This window comes from Pogoniulus pusillus, chromosome 5, assembly GCF_015220805.1.
Source record: "Pogoniulus pusillus isolate bPogPus1 chromosome 5, bPogPus1.pri, whole genome shotgun sequence".
In the NCBI taxonomy this organism is placed as follows: domain Eukaryota; kingdom Metazoa; phylum Chordata; class Aves; order Piciformes; family Lybiidae; genus Pogoniulus; species Pogoniulus pusillus.
Genome location: NC_087268.1, coordinates 11,938,142 through 11,955,469, shown reverse-complemented (window position 1 = coordinate 11,955,469; position 17,328 = coordinate 11,938,142). Strand labels below are relative to the sequence as shown.

General features: G+C 43.1%; 1 protein-coding gene across 1 annotated transcript; it reads left to right on the top strand.

The window, feature by feature from the left end:
* Nucleotides 1-13,339: 13,339 nt before the first annotated feature.
* Nucleotides 13,340-16,805, top strand: LOC135175652 (lymphotactin-like). Its single transcript, XM_064143990.1, has 3 exons — nucleotides 13,340-13,487; nucleotides 16,126-16,243; nucleotides 16,642-16,805. Exons 1-3 carry the CDS (start codon nucleotides 13,340-13,342, stop codon nucleotides 16,745-16,747), a joined length of 372 nt encoding a protein of 123 aa, XP_064000060.1. The 3' UTR covers nucleotides 16,748-16,805.
* Nucleotides 16,806-17,328: the final 523 nt, after the last annotated feature.

Below are 17,328 nucleotides of genomic sequence, written 5' to 3'. Positions count from 1 at the left end.
ATTAGGTATTGGCAGTTTATCAAGCCCAAACTTGTGAACAGTCTCGTAATTTTACCTTTCTGTTGTAAGAAGCAAAGGAGCCAAAGTCAATAGTGGAAAACTGTGCCTGTAAACAGGCTTAAGACACAGGCTAAAAAAAGGAAATTCAAAAGTAGATGTTCCTCAACAGTCAGCAGCTGAAAAGAAAGATCTTCACATTCGGGCACTGTTGCATTAAATTAAGGTCTTGCAAAAGCAGCAGCACTGACAGTAATTTATCTCTTTTTTTCTGAGACATGGTACTCTGACTGGGACACCCTGTTGATTTTTAACTACCTCTCTTTTGCCTTCACTAACTTCCTACCTTGATGGGCTCCAGCTAGAGCTACTCACACAGAACAACCAGACCATAGGGATCTTACAAGAGATAAGAGCGATCTGGATTATGAAGGCACAAAACCTGATTCTCACTTGTTTGAACCTGATCCTCTTTACCACTGCTGTGAAGGAGTCTAAGCAAAGTCAAGTTCAAAGTTGGCTGAGATGGAGTTGCTGAAGACAAGCTCTTCTGGGGGAAACAGTTTTCAGCAGTTTTTCAGGCCAGAAAGGACCAGAAGACCACCTAGCATGACCTTCTGCATGACAAAAGCTGCTGTGGAGAATAACTGCTAGGAAAAGGCACATTCTTCTAACCTGGTAGTGAGGTCCTGACAGGCCAGGTCAGGTTAAAGACCACTCTCTCCAGTTCCTGACTAGGAAGAATGAGGGGTGCCCACAACATGGCCAACAACAGAATTACACAATCACAAAATCTTAGAGGTTGGAAGGGATCTCCAGAGATCAGCAAGTCCAATCTCCCTGCCAAGGCAGGATCCCCTGGGGTAGCTTGCACACAAATGCATCCAGGTGGGTTTTGAAAGTCTCCAGAAAAGGAAACTCCACATGTTCTCTGAGCAGCCTGTTCCAGTGCTCCATCACCCTCATTGTAAAGAAGTGTCTTCTCATGTTGAAGTGAAACTTTCCATGTTCCAGTTTGCAGCAATTGCTCCTTGTCTTATTGCTGTGCACCACTGAAAAGATTTGCCCCATCCACTGGACACCCACCCTTCAGATATTTATAGGCATTGATGAGATTTCCTCTCAATCTTCTCTTCTCCAGACTAAACAGCCTCAGGTTTCTCAGTCTTTCTTCATAGGGAAGATGCTCAAGTCCCCCAGTCATCCTCATGGCTCTCCACTGGGCTTTCTTCAGCAGAGCCCTGTCTCTCCTGAACTGAGGAGCCTGAAACTGACCACAGTAGTCCAGGTGTGGCCTCACTAGGGCAGAGTAGAGAGGGAAAAGAACCTCCCTATACCTGCTGGATACTCTTTTCCTGATGCACCCCAAGATACCATTGGTCCTCTTGGCCACAAGGGCACATTGCTGGCCCATGCAGAACTTGCTGTCCACCTGTACTCCAAGGTCTTTCTCCACAAAGCTGCCTTCCAGCAGGGCAGCTCCCAACCTGTACTGGTGCTTGTTGTTATTCCTCCCCATGTAGAGGACCCTGCACTTCTCCATTGAACTTCATGAGGTTTGCCTTTGCTCAGCTCTCCAGCCTGTCCAGATCTCATTGGATGGCAGCACAGCCTGAGGGGCTGTCAGCCACCCCCCTCTCAGTTTGGTATCATCAGCAAACTCACTGAGGGGTACACTCAATGCCCTCATCCAGGTCGTTGATAAAGATATTGAACAAAACTGGACCCAGTACTGATCCCTGGGGAACACCACTGACTGCAGGTCTCCAACTTGATTCTGTGCCACTGATGACAAGCCTCTGAATTCTATTGGAGCCAGTTTTCAATTCACCCCAAAGAACAGCCATCTATGCCACATCTCCTGAGCTTTTCTATGAGGATGTTGTGGGAGACAGTATCAAAAGCCTTGCTGAAGTCAAGTTATATGACATCCACAGCTCTTAATTCATCTACCCACTTGGTCATGGTATCATAGAAGGTTATCAGGTTAGTCAAACAACATATCCTCTTGGTAAATTCATCTTGGCTACTCCAGATAACCCTTTTATTCCCCATGTGATTAGAGACAGCATCCAGAATGAAATGATCCATCACCTTTCCAGGGGTGGAGGTGAGGCTGATTAGTCTGTAGTTGGCCTGGGTCTTCTCTCGTCTTTTCTGAAGACTGGAGTGACATTGTCTTTCTTCCAGTCATCAGGCAACAACATTGTTTCCTTCCTTGCAACAAAATAAGCCAGCTCATGTTGCCCTGAAAATTCTTTTTGTTAGGCTGCAACTTCCCCAAGGCAACCAAGCCTCTAAATCCGTGCAAATCCCTACCTCTCTCTCCCTTCTACCAGTTCCACCTGGAGCAAGGAGGCTTAACACCTGCCTAACAGCTTCTTCTCATTGCAATCCCTCTTTTCCCCTGGTTCTTCAGGCTAGCTAATTTCCCAGTCATTAAAGACTGTGACTTACTTGGACTAGACTGCAGCTACCTCTCTTTCTGATCCCATTTCTAATGTTCCCTGAAGGCTCTGCATTCCCTGCATGTTCTTTGCACTTACCTGCTACACACCAAGATAATGAGTGGCACTGCAATGTGGCACTTACTCCCTGCACAAGCTACCTACATTACAAGACAAGGTCTGAAGGAAAGGGGAGGAAACACTATGACCCACCTGTACAACTCTGCTCAGAGAAGCAAACAGACACACACAAGCCTAGAGAAATTAGGCAGAGCCTTGAACCCTGATCCAGCTGATGAGCTCTAAAGCAAAGAAGGAAGAGATCAGCAAGAGCATGAGAAGGTGATGGAAGGCTACAAAATCACAATTGTAGGGCACAGCCAAGTCACTGATGTAAGGGCTAGATGACCTTTAAATGTACCTTCCAACCCAAACCATTCTGTGACTGAGGCACAAATCTGGAGAAAAAGCTGAAAAGTTTGCAAACTTCCCAGATGAAGCTCTCTATGAGGGAGTTCCTGCTGTTCTTCAAGGATCACCAGATCTGCACATCTCCTGTGGGCTTCACTGACAAACGATACACAGAAATACAAATCTCACCTAAACGTTAACAATTATACTAAATTGACACTGAAATATGCTGCTGATAACTCAAGGTGAGAGTCCAGCTACTACTTATTTCAATAGGAGCTATTTCCCAACAGCTGTGCACCATTTATTTAACATCTAATTGAACTCCAGAGCTCTATTCCCTGACAGTAACCAGCAGTACAAGCAGTGCCCAAAGACTTACAACACTCTCTCCACAGCCACTTTGAGGAGCACTGCTGCAGCACTACTTTTCTGTTTTGCCATACCTGTGTTCTTTCATGACTGGAGTCCTAAATATCCTTTCTAACACTCTCTGCTCAAGGTTTTGAGAACCTCAGGAGAGAAGTGCTATGCCAGGGCACTGCCATTACTTACAGTGAATCTGCTGTTTAGACACAGTGAAAGGAGGCAAAATAGCTCAAGGGGAGACTGACAGGAGCAAGATCAGGACTGAGATAAATAGGCAGGGCAGTTCTCTGAATGTTTTAACTAGCACCAGTCAGTTGACTCTAACCACATCAAGCAGAGGCTAGGCTACCTATTCCCACATCTGCTTTTGACAGCATGATACCAGTAGCCTTTTCATACTGTGTAGAAAATAGGTGAAATAATTACATCAAACAAAGTAATCTAGGGGATAGAAGAACATAGTGCCCTAAGTCACTAAATAATGCACAAAGAGCAAACTGAAACTAGACCTGGGACAAGCAGGTAGGTAGCCTTACTGGCCACTGGGACATGAGGCTAATGTCAGTTAGGTTGGTGTATGAGAGCAAAATGAAGGCATTTATCAGGTCTGGTATGCTTTGCTAGACTCAGTCACTGAACTGTTGTGGTTAGAATACACCTTTGAGATCATTAAGTCCAACTGCTCACCTAAACCTTGCAATCCCACCACTACTGCTGTGCCACTACCACTAAACCATGTCCCTCAGCACCACATCTACTCTTCTTTTAAATACCTCCAGGAATGGAGACTCCACGAACTCCCTGGGCAGCCCATTCCAATGCCTGACAACTCCTTTCTGTCAAGAAAACTGGGTGGAGTGCTTCACAGGGAGCCACACTGAATCACTGGGGAGGCTTATAGTGGCTCATGAACAAGTGGTAATAAGGTGAATTAAGTGCAAGAAATATGATAACCATGGGAGGGAGCTCTTAATTTATTGCTGTCTTAGACATGGTGGGGGTTTCTGCAGACCTTAGCAAGCGATAAAGTAGTTTGCAAAGAAAAAGTGAAACAGCATTTAACAGACACAACCTCATCTCTGAAACTGCAAAAAAAAAAAGTAATGCTAACTGAAGGGAGGGGGGAATTTTCCCATCCCCTCTTGCCTCCCACGTTGCATCACTCACTGCAGTGAGCTCAGGTGAATAATACAGACAGATGCATTTGGTTAACACATGCTTTCATAGTCATTATGAGGAGGAAAAACCCAGAGAATGAATAAACCCTGAGGACTCTTTTAGAAAGTTCATACTGGAACATTTTTGAGAGTGGGTGTTTTCTGCAGGCCTCTGTGAGCTGAGCTCTTTCTGTTCTTGCCCCTCTCCTTAAGCCTTCATTTCCATGGTGGCCCTCCTGTTGTTATAAGCTCACGGAGCAAATGGCTCAAGAAATAAAAAAGGCAGCTGATGGGAAAATGCTTCTTAGAATCATAGAATCATAGAATCATAGAATCAACCAGGTTGGAAGAGACCTCCAAGATCATCCAGTCCAACCTAGCACCCAGCCCTATCCAGTCAACTAGACCATGGCACTAAGTGCCTCATCCAGTCTTTTCTTGAACACCCCCAGGGACGGGGTCTGTATTTCTTTAAGGGTACAGCTGCATCAGTACCAAGGCTCATTTCATAGAGCAGATGAGGATCAAGTTCTGTGATTAGCTTTAACAGATTCTGTAAGGCCTTGTGGGACAGGATGTGGCCCAAAATGGTCAGATTAAAGTAACCAGTGTGAAGGAAGGCAGTGTACCTGAGCAATGGTGTGGTTAGAACGCGTGACTGGTCTTTGTCTGAGCGATGCAATAAACAAAGTACCTATTCCAGAGACTACCATAACTGTCTTTGAGGAAAGAAAAATACATACTAACTGGGGGAAAAAAATATCCATGGATTTCTCTTGCAAAGACTTCAGAATGATCTTTTACTATTTTCCACTCTATTCCTTTTTTTTTTTAAGTTAAATAATGACTGCAAATTAAAATTTGCCAAATTTCTTAGCTTCTTTTGTAGAACCTTATGAAGGTTTGGTCATTAAAAATGCTTATGAGCATAATTATTGTTTAAAAGAAATGCATTTATTAGAAATTAGATATGCAAGGGGGAAAATATATCCCAAGGATTCCCTTTTGTAAAGCTCAAGAAGGTGATGGTTTCCAAAAAAGAAAAAAAGATTTTTTTTGTCATCTGTCTTCCCTTATTTTTTTTTTATATACAATTTCTTAATCTCATTGAATCTAATTTCAACCAATGCTAAGCAAAAGTGAGGCTTCATCTGGAGTGTTGTGTTCAGTTCTGAGCCTCTCAGCGCAAAAGTAACAGGGAACTGCTGGAAAAAGGATTATTAAAAGAATAGAACATCTGTCTTATGAGGAAGGGTCTGGAGACTTGGGGCTGTATAGCCTGGAGAAGACTAAGAGGGGTTCTGAACAATGTTCACATTAAAGGTGGGTGTCAAGAAGATGAGACCAGTCTCTTTTCACTGGCACTCAGTGATAAGACAAGGAGTAACAGATACAAACTGTAGCAAACAACAGGAAGTTCCACTTCAACACGAGGAAAAGCTCTCCTGTGTGGGTGCTGGAGCCCTGGAACACGCTGCCAGGAGAGGTCCTGGAGTCTCCTTCTCTGGATACTTTCAAAACCCACCTGGACATGTTCCTGTGTGGTCTACCCTAGGTGATCCTGCTTTGGCAGGGAGTTGGACTCAGTCTCCAGATGCTCCTTCTGAACAGGAGAAAGACACAACACAGTGTCTCATTGTGAGCCAGCAGAATAGGTGTGCTTAATGCAACAGGTCTGTCAGCACTTGTGAACTCAACACTCACAAGCATGTGGAGAACGTGCAGAGTTTTCTTTGGCATGTGAAAACACAGACTGAAGAATTAGAATAAATCCTGGGGGGAGGCAAGAAGTTTAGCAGATAAAGGACTGGACTGAAAGGTGAATTCAGGCTTATTGGTTCTGCCTGTTGCTCTGCTGTCTAGAACCTGCTGCTTTAATTGCAATTCTCTTTCACTCAGTCCCCACTCCAAACATTCATTAAAACAGATAAGACTGAAGAAGTATTTAATGGCAGTGAAAAGAAAAAAATATCTATCTGCTTGTAAATAATCTCACACGCCCAGCAGATGAGAGTGAGCATACAAACATCACTGATTGTGTTCTCATATCTGTAATAGGTGCCATGGTCTAGCCTTGGGCACTGTGGTAAAGGGTTGGACTTGATGATCTGTGAGGTCTCTTCCAACCTTGGTGATACTGTGATACTGTGATACTGTGATATCTGCTTTCCCCTAGTATTCTTATCTGTTCAGCATACTTGCCATGATGACTGTCATGAAGAAAAGGAATCCAAACACCACAGAACAATAGAACTGTAAAACTCTTGAGGTTGGAAGAGACCTTTAAGATCATCAAGTCCAATGACTGCTAAAGCCACTACCACTAAACCACATCCCTAAGCATCGCATTCATGCATCTTTTAAGTACCCCTGGGGTAGTGACTCCACCACTTCCCCTGGGCAGCCTGTTCCAATGCCTGATAGCCCCTTCTGTGAAAACAAATGTTCCTAATACCCAATCTGAACCTCCCCTGACACAATGTGAAGCTATTTCGCCTAGTCCTGTCACTTGTTGCATGTGAGAAGAGATCATCTCCCACCTCACTCTAACCTCCTTTCAGGGAGTTTTAGAGAGCAATGAGGTCTTCCTTCAGCCTCCTCCTCTGAAGACTGAACAGCCCCATAAGCCCCTCCTCACAAGATCTGTGTTCAAATCCCTTTACCAGATTATCTGGTCTTCTTTTGACACATTTCAGAACCTTTATATCATTGTAGTGAGAGGGCCAAAAATGAACACAGTACTCAATGTGCAGTCCCACCAGTGCTGAGTAGAGGGGGACAATCACTTACCTAGATCTGCAGGCCACACTGTTCCTGACATAAGCCTGGCCTCCTGCCTTGCATCAAGAATAGTGTGGCCAGATTGTCCCTGGGGCTCTCTCTAAAACATGAGATACAGTTGAGAAAACTGTTTCCCACTGAGAAAACAACATCTGAGTGTCCTACATATATTTTGCAATTCTTCTTGGTGCATCTTTCATTTTTGGGGAGTTATTTGAAGTATTGTGACACTGATGACTCATGTAGTTTATCTACTGCAAACTCCAGTCCTTTTTTTTTTTAGAATAGTTACATAGCCTGCTGTTTCCAATCTGATGTTTGTGCCTATACTGGTTTTTATTGTATTTATACCTGCTTACCATACTGAAGTTCATTCTTCATCTTAGACCACTCCAATAAAACACATTTAAAATATGGTCTTCCTTTCTAACATGACTATAACAGTTACTGCCTTCATGTCATCCATAAACTTTGTAAGTACATGTTTTATTCTACCAGCCAAGTTGTTAATGAATATGTGAGTCAATTAGCTTTGTGGAACCAAGACAAAACCTTCAGCAAATTCAGTTAATCCATCTCCCAGTACCCATTGGTCAAAATTCTGCCATTATTCTAGGAATGGCTTTGACTTTTACTGCTTCTTTGAGGAACAATTCTGCTGATGGATCCTGAGACATGATCTATCTGAGAAAGCAAGGCAAGAACATCTTTGTTAAGATAGCAAGGAAGGCTTCAGATTATGCAACATGCTCCCACAGCCCAGAAAGCCATCTGTATCCTGGCTGCATCAAAAGAAGCATGGCCAGCAGGTCAACAGAGGCAATTATCTCACTCTACTCTGCTCTCATGAGCCTTTGCCCAGAGTACTGTGTCCAGCTCTGGAGTGCTAAGAACAAAAAAGACATGGGCCTCCAGAGGAGGGTGCAAAAAATCATCAGAGGACTGGAACACCTCTGCTACAAAGACAGAGAGAGTTGGGGTTGTTCAGCCAGGAGAAGAGAAGGCTCCGAGGAAACCTTAGTAGAAGCTTTTTGAACTTAAAGGAGGCTTATAAGAAAGATGAGGACAGACTTCTTCGCAGGGGCTGTTGTGAAAGGACCAGGGCTAATGGTTTTAAACTAAAAGAGGGTGGATTCAGACTAGATGTAAGGGAGGCAGTTTTTTGCAATGAAGCTGGTGAAACACTAGAACAGGTTGCACAGAGAAGTGGTAGATGACCCATATGTGGAAACAGTAGAGCTTGGATTGGATGAGGCACTGTGCAAGCTGACCTGGATGAAGACATTCCTGCTTGGATTAGAGGCCCTTTACAAAACACACTACTCTAAGATTCTATGATTCTTCAGTTTTCTGAGGAAAGCTCAGGTTTACCTAAAAGCAAAAGGCTCAGATCCATCTCCTATGTCTACAGACACTGACTACCCATGGTTAATCAAGAAGTATGTTTGTTTCTCACACAGTAGACTTATTTCTTCTCCTGGAAAGTAACAAGAGTTGGTTGCCACATCCTTGATCCTACAGATATGACATGCACAGGAAGAAGTGCTAAACAAAGTCTGCATTCTCTGATTTACATGGGAGTTGAGGAAGAACACAAAGAAAATTAAGAAACAAAGAGAACACAATAAGGAAGCAAAAAAGCAATAGGATGGACTGAGACTATTCTGCAAATTCCCAAAGGTATTTCATTCCTGTTTCAGCACAGACCATATTTACACACCTTTACAGAATTAAGCTATAGTCACTTCTGTGCTCCTCTGCAGCAGTAGCACTGTCTGGTATTTACTCAGCTTCCTGGTGTGCATCTCACAAAGAACCAGAAGACCAGACTAAGATTACAAAGATGAGGAACAGAGTCTTCCTCTGGTAAACTCTTGGGTAACTGCTCACTTAAGAAAAAAAAAATCAAAAGAAACCAGCACTGAATGAGAGATCAAAGACCTCTGTCACACACAGAATGACACATTCATGTTGCATCATCTTAGAACACCAGCAAAGCAGCTGCATGCCCACATACAGCTGGCTGAAGTTGACTGGAGAGAGTGGAGGAACCTGTATATCTTTGGTTCCCTTTCAAATCAAATCATTCTGAGTCTCATTTTACATATCTGTATGCTTCAAGATGTTGACACAATTAACTTGTTGAAGAGCACATGATGCATCAAAGGAGGAGCATGCTAGCAGAAGCAGGGAAAAGCTGGCAGTATGATAGCGGAAACAGATGGTCTACAAGCAGCAACTCTAGTCTGATTAAGAGAAACAACTGTTAATAGGGTTACATTTGTAAAGGAGGAGTTCTGCCAAAACTATCACAAAACAGAGTAGTTATTAAAAATATAATTTAAGTGATCAAATTAGACTAAAAGTCCTCACCTCTCAGCTGAGATGTGAGCACCAAGTCTGGGTTTGTTTCTACTCCAGTACAATGTGAATAAGAAAGACTGAGTGTAAATTGCCATTTCAGGTACCTATGAGATCAGCATGGAATATGCAGAGCAAAAGTGACAAAGCAATGCAAAACCAAAACACATTAGGGTCAGACTCATCTCACCCAAGCTGGCTCACTTAGCATTGTACCAGGGGAGATTCAGGTTGGATACTAGCAAAGTATCAGAAAGTGTGGTCAGGCTTTGGAACAGGCTGCCCAGGGAAGTGGTGGAGTCACCATCCCCAAAGGTGTTCAAGAAATGTGAGGACATGATACTTTGGAGTGTGGCTAAATGACCAGGGTGGTCTTAGGTTGAAAGTTGAGCTCACTAACCTGAATCATCTCTTCCAACCAAAACAGTTTTACAGTTTTATGATTCTATGCCTGGAAAAAGGTACATGCATAGACTGGGTTTGTAGATAGAAGAGATAGACTTGTATGTCCTGAAGGTGACATCTCCCATCCTAAAAACGATTGTCTGAGACACAGGTGTGCCTAAAGTGAGGTTCCTAAGTCCCCCCTTAAAGTCACTGAATGCCCTGATCTAGTCTTCAGAAGTGGTGGTCACCTGCTGGTCCATCTTGAGGTTCCAGGGGCTGTGTAGATATATATCTACACATCCATAGCCACAACATCCAGTGTACTGGACCCACTTTCTCTCAGGAAAGACTGTATGTGTTAAACATGATGTGGAGAGAAGGGACACATAGCATTGTACCTGTAGCCAGGAGACTGGGAAGCACTGCTGTAAGGTGGTCATCTTAATCCACTGCTCAGAGTCAACAAACTATTAGAGAACACTATAAGCACACTGCTCATTTCATCTGTGGATGGACCATAAGCTGAACAGGACTATTTTACTTCTGAAAGCAGCCTGAGATGAGTGAGCCACCAAAAAGGCAGTCGAGCCCCAAGACAGGAATCATTAGCATTCAGCCTACCTAGAGCAAGACGTGCAGTAACAGGGGAAGTACTTTGGGCACTAATTGAGCTGTCCTTTTATGATGACTTACCAGCAAGAAAACCAGAAACACTGTGCATCTGATCATCTTGCACTAAGCTTTTGGCACAGCAGAGAGAGAGAACACGCTGCTGTTAGAGCACAAAATGAGCCTCATGCAACATGAGAATATCAGAGAGTACCAAGATTACCACAGACAGGGCAGTGGGACACCAGCCCATAGAACACACACTTCACTGGGCATATGCCAGCTACACAGAACAACAGCCCAGGAGGCCACAACAAATGAGAAGTACAGAGGGGAAAAATCGGCCACAGGGCAATTTTTCCAGCCTACTTTAAGAACGGTAGGAAACTGAAGAAGCAACAGGAGATCTAATGGCACTTCAGGGAAGAATATTCCACCTGCAGAAGCCTCTGTGGTCAGGACTTTTTCTGAGCTGGTCTGTGGTCAACACAGCTGGTGAGTCTTCCTCTCAAAGCGGTAGACAGCATGTACATACGTACATGTACCATAGCAGTGAGAAGTGGGGAGCATCTCCTCTCCTCATGGGGAGGAAACTCTCAGCCATGACAGAAAATTTGCTATCTTGCATCTCAAGGCTCACAAGTACCAAAAAGATTACAATATACATAATGAGACCTGGGGAGAATACATATAATGAGACCTGGGGCTGTTTAGTCTGGAGAAAAGAGGACTGAGAGGAGGTCTAATTAATGTTGGCAAATGTCAGAGAGGTGAGTGTCAAGAAGATGGGGCCAGGCTCTTTTCAGACGTGTCCTGTGATAGAACAAGGGGCAATGGATACAAACTGGAGCACAGGAAGTTCTGCTTCAACTTGAGGAAAACTCCTTTGCTCTGAGGGTGGAAAAGGCTGTCCAGAAAGGCTGCGGGGTCTCCTTCTCTGGAGACTTACAAGACCCATCTGGGTGCATTCCATGTGGCCTGCCCTAGGTGATCCTGCTTTGGCAGGGGTGTTTGAGTTAGATGATCTCCAGAGCTCCCTTCCAAACCCTACCATTCTTTGATACTATGATTCTGTGAGTGATTTCAGACAAGGATCAGCAAAACAGCTGTCTGCCTCAGTGCCTAGACACAAAATAAATACAGATTTCCCAGTAGTGTTGCTGAGGTCAGCACACTCCCCTGTGTGGCATCATGCCTCCTTTAGGAGCTTTGGTTTGCCTTCCATGGCACTGCAAACTTCATTAGTGTTGCAAATGTGTTTAACAGGCATTCAAGTAAGCCAGCAAGTATCTTACATCTGCTTACCATCTGCTTTTGTCATTGCTTCCCCCTGGGCTGCATGGTGTGTGCAAGACGAGAGAATCAAAGCATAAGAAACAAGGACTGTGCATATATTCAAGCAAACCCAGCAGCTTGTTCTCTACCTGCAACACCTCGAGAACCTTCCAGAGCTTACAAACCAGCCATTACAGACTGGGAGTCAAGTATCTGAGCTCAGTTGTTAGCTCAATCTTCATTTTCCTGAGGAATCTTTGGGAATTGATTTCCACATACTGTCTTTCCCTATGGGAAAAAAATTACCTCGAAGTTACCAACAAATTGGAAAAATGGAAGTAAGCAGCAGAGGCATAGCCTGGAGGTAAGAGCAGTGCAAACTTCAGACTCCATGAATGGACACTTGCTCAGCACTTTGCACTGACAGCTGTTCAATCCCTCTGTCTTACAACCTCAGACAGATTCCTGCTCAGAGGCTCTGGATGATGATGCCAGATCAGATGCTGCTTCGTGTATGGCCTCGAGGTTCATAGCTCGCTTGAAAAATATCTCTAGGTGCAAGACTACAGCCATAGAATCATTAAGGTTGGAAGAGACCTTAAGGTCATCTGGCTAGCACCTCAGATCACCTTACTGCAACATAGAAAGGACACCTAGAACTGGGCAATAACACTAGCACAGGCTGCACAGAAGGACACTTTCAACTGAGGTACAGTCAGAAGAAGCTGACAGATGAACATTCTGTCTACATCAAAGGGCAACGAACTTTTTTCTTCTTTCTTTCAAATTGTGCCTCTCTGGTTGCATGGTTACTTTCTTTACTGTCACCTTCTGTATAGTATACATTAGAAACACCACAATATGAAAAAAAATCAATTATAAACTCTTATTCCTCTTTGAAACTGTTGGATATTAGTTGTGCCAGGCTGGCAGAAGGGCTTGTGGATTGCCCCTCTGTTTAAAACTATGTTCACTCTTCCTTCTCCCAGCACACAGTGATAGCAGCTTTGGCCATACCAAAAGCAGAGAGAAAACAGATGAGCTTTGACAAGTTCCACCATGCCTAGGAAATGCTTAATAATCCTTCTAAAGCTATGTGTGAAAGTGGCCAAACTCTCTGGTCACTATGGAAAAAGCCAAGGTGTTCCTGTTTCCATCATCCTTTAGTTCCCACTTCCCCATTTAAGCAGTCCACTGGCCAAAGAGGTAGCTCTCAGTGTTACTCTGTGCTTCTGTGGTGCAGCTTAGCTACAGCTCTCTAAATGGAGGTGTAAAAGGACAGAAACAAGTATTAAACATTTCCACCACAGAAAAGAGCTCTCACTTTTTGCAGCTTGAAATAAGCATCACACATGCGAGACTAAGGCAAGTGCAACCACAATGGGGTTTGAGCAGGAAAAGCCTCCAAAGAGGGGCTTAGTGAAGAACTGGGGGGGAAGGAGGTGGTTCTCTGACATCAGAAAAATTACCACCACTCCATTTTTTCCACTTATCATCAGCCCCCACCATGACACCTCAAAAGGGAACACAAGAACTGACCACCAAATGACAATATATAAACCCTGCAAAAGAGGGCTGACAACAGCCACTTTCTTCACTGCCTTGACAAAGGAGTCACCAGCAATGAAACTCCACATTGCAGCTCTCCTGGTCATTTTCTGGCTTGGCATGTTCACCATGCACACAGTGCAAGGTAAGTTAATAACTCAAGAGGAAGACAGGATTTGCCTCACACTGTACCAGAGGTCTGATTAGCAGGGTTCATTTTCAGCCAGGGATGATTCATAAGATGAAATCTGCAAGAAAGGCAGCTTCATGGAAGGTTTCATCTGATGCCTTGTCAATTAATGCTTGGCTTTCACCTTAACACAAGGAGAGTCTCTGTGCCTTTGAACACTTGAAGGCTTTCCACACATTATTCTTTCTCCTAAAATCATGAAATCTTGAAGGCACAACATCTTTTCACTTCACTGCTGGCATATAGAAATAGGTTCTATGGACTACCAGTATTTTATGAAATAATATTTGTTCAATAAGATGTACTTTGTTGCTCTTTCTACTACTTTTATATTTGTTTTATTATATTATTTTCAGTTGTCTTTAACTATATAGCCTTAATCCCACTGATATCTCTATTCTTATAAGTTCTTGCAGTTCTGTGTCACATACTGTTTCTTTGCTTATTTTTGGCTGAGTATTTTGGCACAGATAGGCAAACTGTGAACAAAATTGCCAAGGAGAGCAATGGATTTAAACAATGTCTTCTTGATTTCATACAATTGAACACCTTGTTTGGGCTCATTTCTCAGCACTAAGATGAGACATGGGTTTTGGCCTTGCTTTAAATGAGTTTGTCCAGTGATGTTTAGGTCTGAGTTTTGGTTTGGCTATGTGTGTCTTGGCAAATGTTCATGTCTTCTTATACACAATCAGATGCATGCAAAGGAGCACATAAAAATCACAGAAAATGCTCTGTATGCAAACCCACAAAAATATGCAAAGAGAAACACACAGAAAAGGCATCTTTGCTAAACCACACCAAAACCAAACTGAGACCTGCTAAGCTTTTGCATGATTATGTAGCTACACACTGAGTATGTTGACCTACTGCCCCTACAGCAAGACCATACTATGTTCTTATAGTCTGATTAAAGCTACTACTGTTCATTGCAGCAACATATGGCTATGGATCACAGGCTGCCAGTTTGTAATGTCATTCTCCTGGCTGTAGAATTTGCCATGGATACCACCAAGCCTGAAGGGACTGAAAAAAAAGGATTAGAAAGGGGAATGATTTAAAAAGAAACCCAAAATACTACAAAATATCCAAACCAAACAACCAAACAGAAAACAAACAAAACAAAATAACACCAAAACCAAACCCCAAAACACCAGGGAAAGTAGTTATAAGTGCAGAGCAGTTTGGATTTGTTCCCATTTGTTCCCAGGCTTAGAGAAGCTCTGCTGGTATCCCCTTCATGCATTCTCTGGACACAATTAAGTAATAAAGAGACTGTTTCCAAGACTAGTAAGGATTGCTTGACTATCTTTGAGTTCTTTGGTGCCATAATTTGACAATTAGTCTGAGTGAGCCAGTAAGATACATATTTTGAATGAATCATCCAAAAAAATCCATTATGCTACTCAAGCAAGATCAGAAAAAAAATCCCTTCAGGCAAACAAAATCTCAAGAGTTAGCAGCTCTGCCAGCACCCATGCACTGGCTATGAAACAGCTCCTCCAGAGGCTGACAGGTCTCTGCCTCAACTATTCCAACTGTTTCAAACAAAGGAAACCTCACAGATAACGAGATTCTGAGAAGCAGAATTTATACTTTGCAAGCTGTACCTGAACAGCCCAGACTTCTCTTAAGCCAGTTTCTGCAAAAATTCTTTAAGAAGAAACCTCATGCTACAAGAATAATAAATTTGTCCCTCTCATCTCTTCTCAAACTCATCTCTGATGAATTGGAGACAATCAGAAACTGGTGAGAAGAGGTTTTTGACTTTGGAACAGGATGCCCTGGATGGTGGTGGAGCAATCATCCTTGGAGGTGTTAAGAAACATGTAGACATGGCACTTGGACATGTGTTTTAACAGACCATCTCACTTAAATAAGGTCCCATTTTTAGTTATCATCATGTAAGGCAAATACTGCCCAAAAAGTTTCACATGGATATCACTCTTTGGTGATCCCCAGTGCACTTCTCTGAAGTGTATGATAAAGTTGGAGAAAAGTGAGCATTAAGCAGCACTATTGCCTAGGAAAGCTGACTTCTAGCAATTGTATACAAGCACTTCCTGCAGATAAATCTCCCTTTCTTTCAGCAGTTTGCTTTTCTGTTGTTGTTGTTGCTGATTGTGGATGTCCACTATGAGACAAGTAGCCTTGCTTTCCTTCGCTTGGGCAGCAGAAGGAGTTATTGATCCACATGCAGATGGCATTTGGAAATCCACCCAGTAAAGGTGCCTGTTCCAAGCGTTAGTCCATATGAACACGATTTGCAGGTGGTACAGACCTAATTATGAATTATATCAAACACCTTCTCTTCTATGGAAGCAGCCACTCCCTAGAGGCACAATGACTATACAAGAGTTCATCAAAATAGATGAAGATGAGTATCTTCACTGAAATAGCAATAACACTCTAGCAATGGTAGGATGCATCACACACAATATTATCTCTCTTCTAGGACCTGCATGGTACATTACAAGATACATTCTAACCACAAGTGGGAATCTTCTGGAATTCATACTATAGTCAGTAATTACAGCTAAGTATGACTGTGGTATCAACTGCCTTTGTCATTTATCTGTTCTTCCCCTTCTAGGGAGCATTGCAAGTCAATCCATGCGCAAATATAGCTGTGAAAGTCTAACAGCAAAGCGACTGCACATCAAAAACCTTGTCAGCTATGAGAATATACGAGGCCCAATAGAGGCTATCATGTAAGTATCCAGCTCACAGTTCACCCTCACACTTGGCTATGCAAACACACTGCCACTGAAAAGGGAAAGGACATTGTCATGGCCCAGCTCACTAAATCTGGCTAGCTCAGGCCACCCTTCCAGCTCCTCCATGAAGCAGTCACCTGGCACCTGAGGGCCTGAACGGAGAGATTTGCGCATCAGAGACCTGGGAAATGTTGGTTGCACATAACCATGTACATGACTTACACAGCTATGCCATGAACAGAGAACTAATGTTGCTAGCTGCTGTTAGTCCAACTACAAACTCTGGCATTTCATATGGGTTTACTGTGTTGCTGCTCACACACTGTACAAACAACAACAAGAATACACTTGGGTTTGGAAATTGAAGTGGTTTGCTTGCTCTCTTCCTATAGGTTTATCACCAGAAGAGGTGTCCGGATCTGTGTAAAACCTGACCACAAACAGGCACAGCAGGCTATGAAGGAAATAGCTCAAAGACGTGCCACCAAAGACAGATGAGCCTGTTGAAGCAAGCGTCTAAGGCCAACTAGGTGGAATCATAGCCACTCCTGCACATAACAGGGAAAAAAGTTTTAGTATCTGCTTTTACCTCCTATTTATTAATTGGCAATAAAATTTCTGAACAAACACAGCATTCATCACTGATTGAACATCTGCTCATTTCTGCATTTCATAGCTGCCTCTGCTACTCTCTTCTCTGAAATGCTTTCTAATATGTATTTATGACTGAATGTAGGTATCTTCTTATCCTTGATGTCCTGATCAGTGTGGCATTAAAGGGTGGATGGAAGACAGCTCTGTATACTATAGGGAAGAAGATGACCTCCTACAGAGCAGGGTGAGTGTAGACCTCCATCCTGATGGAGGTCAAAATGTCTAGCATTGGGTGCTGAGTCTGAAAAGGTGATATGTGATTTAATGACACTCATATAATCTAGGAAATCTAAGTAAACCAATCTCAGGCTTCAAGCTACCACCTGATCAGCACAATATTCAGAAGAAAATCCTTGGGCATTCTGTTTTTATACACAAAATTGCACTATTAACTCAGTCCTCAATGATGTATGGATCATCCAGCA

What these genes read in the sequence shown, in the direction of transcription:
- LOC135175652 (XM_064143990.1), top strand. Translation starts at nt 13,340, where the DNA reads ATGACAATATATAAACCCTGCAAAAGAGGGCTGACAACAGCCACTTTC. An exon ending in CACCATGCACACAGTGCAAG is followed by an intron (nt 13,488 to 16,125) that starts GTAAGTTAATAA and finishes TTCCCCTTCTAG; the next exon opens with GGAGCATTGCAAGTCAATCC. An exon ending in GGCCCAATAGAGGCTATCAT is followed by an intron (nt 16,244 to 16,641) that starts GTAAGTATCCAG and finishes CTCTTCCTATAG; the next exon opens with GTTTATCACCAGAAGAGGTG.